This window comes from Mesitornis unicolor, unplaced genomic scaffold (genome assembly GCF_000695765.1).
Source record: "Mesitornis unicolor isolate BGI_N332 unplaced genomic scaffold, ASM69576v1 scaffold52844, whole genome shotgun sequence".
Lineage (NCBI taxonomy): Eukaryota > Metazoa > Chordata > Aves > Mesitornithiformes > Mesitornithidae > Mesitornis > Mesitornis unicolor.
Window position 1 is genome coordinate 1365 of NW_010181788.1, and position 2399 is coordinate 3763.

The following is a 2399-nucleotide window of genomic DNA, read 5'->3' on the forward strand; positions in this document are numbered from 1 at the left end:
TATGCAAAGGCTGCTTATGTGCAGAGCCAGGGAAGGTGTTACAACCTAAAACGTTGTGAAAGAGCAGAGTGCACCAACATCGGCCGTGGAGATCACAGCAGCTCTTGCAGCACACACGTGTCACTACTTCCACTTCTGTTTGCGAGACGCAGCGTTGTCCCCTCCATCCGGTGCTTGCTGGCAACACAACTGCTTTGTAAAAAGGGAACAAGTTTTAACTGAACTTCGCCAGTGGGGACTGAAATTTTGCCGAAAAGAACGGGCTCAGTGTAAGCCCCGCCACTCCAGGCTTCCCGCTGCAGCAGAGTCTAAACACACCGCTTCCGTCACGCGGTTCTGGGGGTTTAATCTTGGCAGCGCACAGGGAAAAACGAAAAGCTCCAAGTTTAATGCAGTTCTATCAAGATTAAGGTTGCACGCTTTGACACATTCTGAAGGGTTTTCGTTGCGAATTTGCTGCTGGATTAAGAGATGTCACATAAAACAACAAGAGTTAAACCAAGTGTACAGTTCTGGCCTTTACAGTAAAGCAGCACAGGATCAGCAGCTCTCTCTGTCCGACACCATGACTTTCACCATCCCCTCCATAACAGTCTTCCCACTTTCTCTGACCTTACACGATACCGAAATGTGTGCTACAGAACCCTTCAGTCGCTTAACTTCTGCTGCAGCTACGACTTCTTCACCAGTATACAAAGGAGCTGGAAATCGGATCTCCTGAGAAAGAAATATACAGCCTTGACCGGGCATTTTAGTACCCAGAACTGCAGAAATAAGTCCATTGATCAAAACTCCATGTACAACAGTTCTCCCAAACCTAGATTTCTTTGCAAAATCTTCATTTAAATGCAAAGGATTTGTGTCACCTGTTAAATCGGAAAAAGTAACAACATCATTGTGTGTAAAAGCTCTGGTAAGTTCGGCTTTGTCTCCGACTTTTATGTGTAATCTCTGAAGCACGGGAGGTCCAAGCAGGGAGCTGAGAACCGTGAGCTTTGTCAAGGCTCTTTGTCTGAAATCCCCACCAGAAATACCCCACCTGAAGGGCTGCAACATCTCCAGCAACTTCTGCTTCGTACAACCACACCAACAACCGTGTTCAGTCCAGGACCAGCTCTCTGCTGTTGCCAGATAACGCAAGGAGGAATGGAGAGGTCTGGTTTGGGGGAAAGAAGAAAAAACAAAGCAAGAAACAAACTAAAGCATTAAAAAACCCACCCCTGAACGCAAAGTTGAAAATATTTACATTTCCCTTTTAAAAACAAAAGATTAAAAACTTAGAGCTAAGCCCGAGCAGAGTTTTGTTCAGCCATGGCTTCAGAGACAAAGAATTCTTAGAACTCATTTTATTAAGCAGCAACCTCAGGAAAAAAAGAGTTCTGGAAGTGCATGTCCATGTGTGCATCTTTACACGAGGTCAGTCAACAGTGGCTATTAGAAAGGGAAGAAATGGGGCAGGGAAATATTAAAAAAACCCACCCCTGAATGCAAAGTTGAAAATACTTACATTTCCCTTTTAAAAACAAAAGATTAAAAACTTAAGAGCTAAGCCCGAGCAGAGTTTTGTTCAGCCATGGCTTCAGAGACAAAGAATTCTTAGAACTCATTTTATTAAGCAGCAACCTCAGGAAAAAAAGAGTTCTGGAAGTGCATGTCCATGTGTGCATCTTTACACGAGGTCAGTCAACAGTGGCTATTAGAAAGGGAAGAAATGGGGCAGGGAAATTAAAAGATCAGACCAAGGTGTGGGCCAAGAACAAAACTTCCCAGAATAATTTTCCTGCAGGTGTGTTAATGAGATCAGGAGTCTTCATTGGAATGAAACCAGAAAATACCAAGACAGCCACTACCGTCACATTGTACAAGATTCATTATGAGGACTGCTCAGCTGCAGGCTTGCACACCTGCACTGAAAAGCATCTCACTCCCAAACCAAAGTGGTTTTGCATCCAGGCCATGTTTCTAGGAAGAGGCAGTGTACTCAGCCAGACAACCTTACAGGGGGCACAAACATTTGGGGAAGCCATCCTGCCCCGCAGAGCTTTACCTGCAGCACCCGAAAGGCACACCTCCTATTCTGGTAGGAGCCCAGCAACGTTAGAGCACTCCACAGCTTCACAAGGCCACTAAATAACAAAAAATTAAATCTATTAATAAAGTTTGTCTTTCTTAGTTTTCATACAGTATAAATATCTTATATAAAAGCATGTCACATAAAGAGTAATGAAAAGTTAACTGAGTTTCATAGCAGGTAATTTCACCAGCGAGTTCTAGTGGCAATACTGGAGGGCTATTGCAGTGTCCTGTCCTTGACACACAGAGATACACACCATAACCTTTTCAAATTCACTTTACTGGCCCTGTTCTTCTTCTTTCTATGCCTTTAAGCTCCTTCTTTC

The 2399-nt window shown here is 43.9% G+C and overlaps 1 protein-coding gene across 1 annotated transcript in view; it reads right to left on the bottom strand.

Annotated features, from left to right (window-relative positions):
• Positions 1-505: 505 nt before the first annotated feature.
• Positions 506-2399, bottom strand: part of RPP14 (ribonuclease P/MRP 14kDa subunit) — a gene marked incomplete at its 5' end in the record, with an annotated part of 2502 nt that continues 608 nt past the window's right edge. The window contains 2 exons of the mRNA XM_010183512.1: positions 506-1156; positions 2048-2126. Coding sequence (XP_010181814.1) covers positions 1100-1156; positions 2048-2126 — 136 coding nt within the window. The remainder of the gene's footprint in view (positions 1157-2047; positions 2127-2399) is intronic.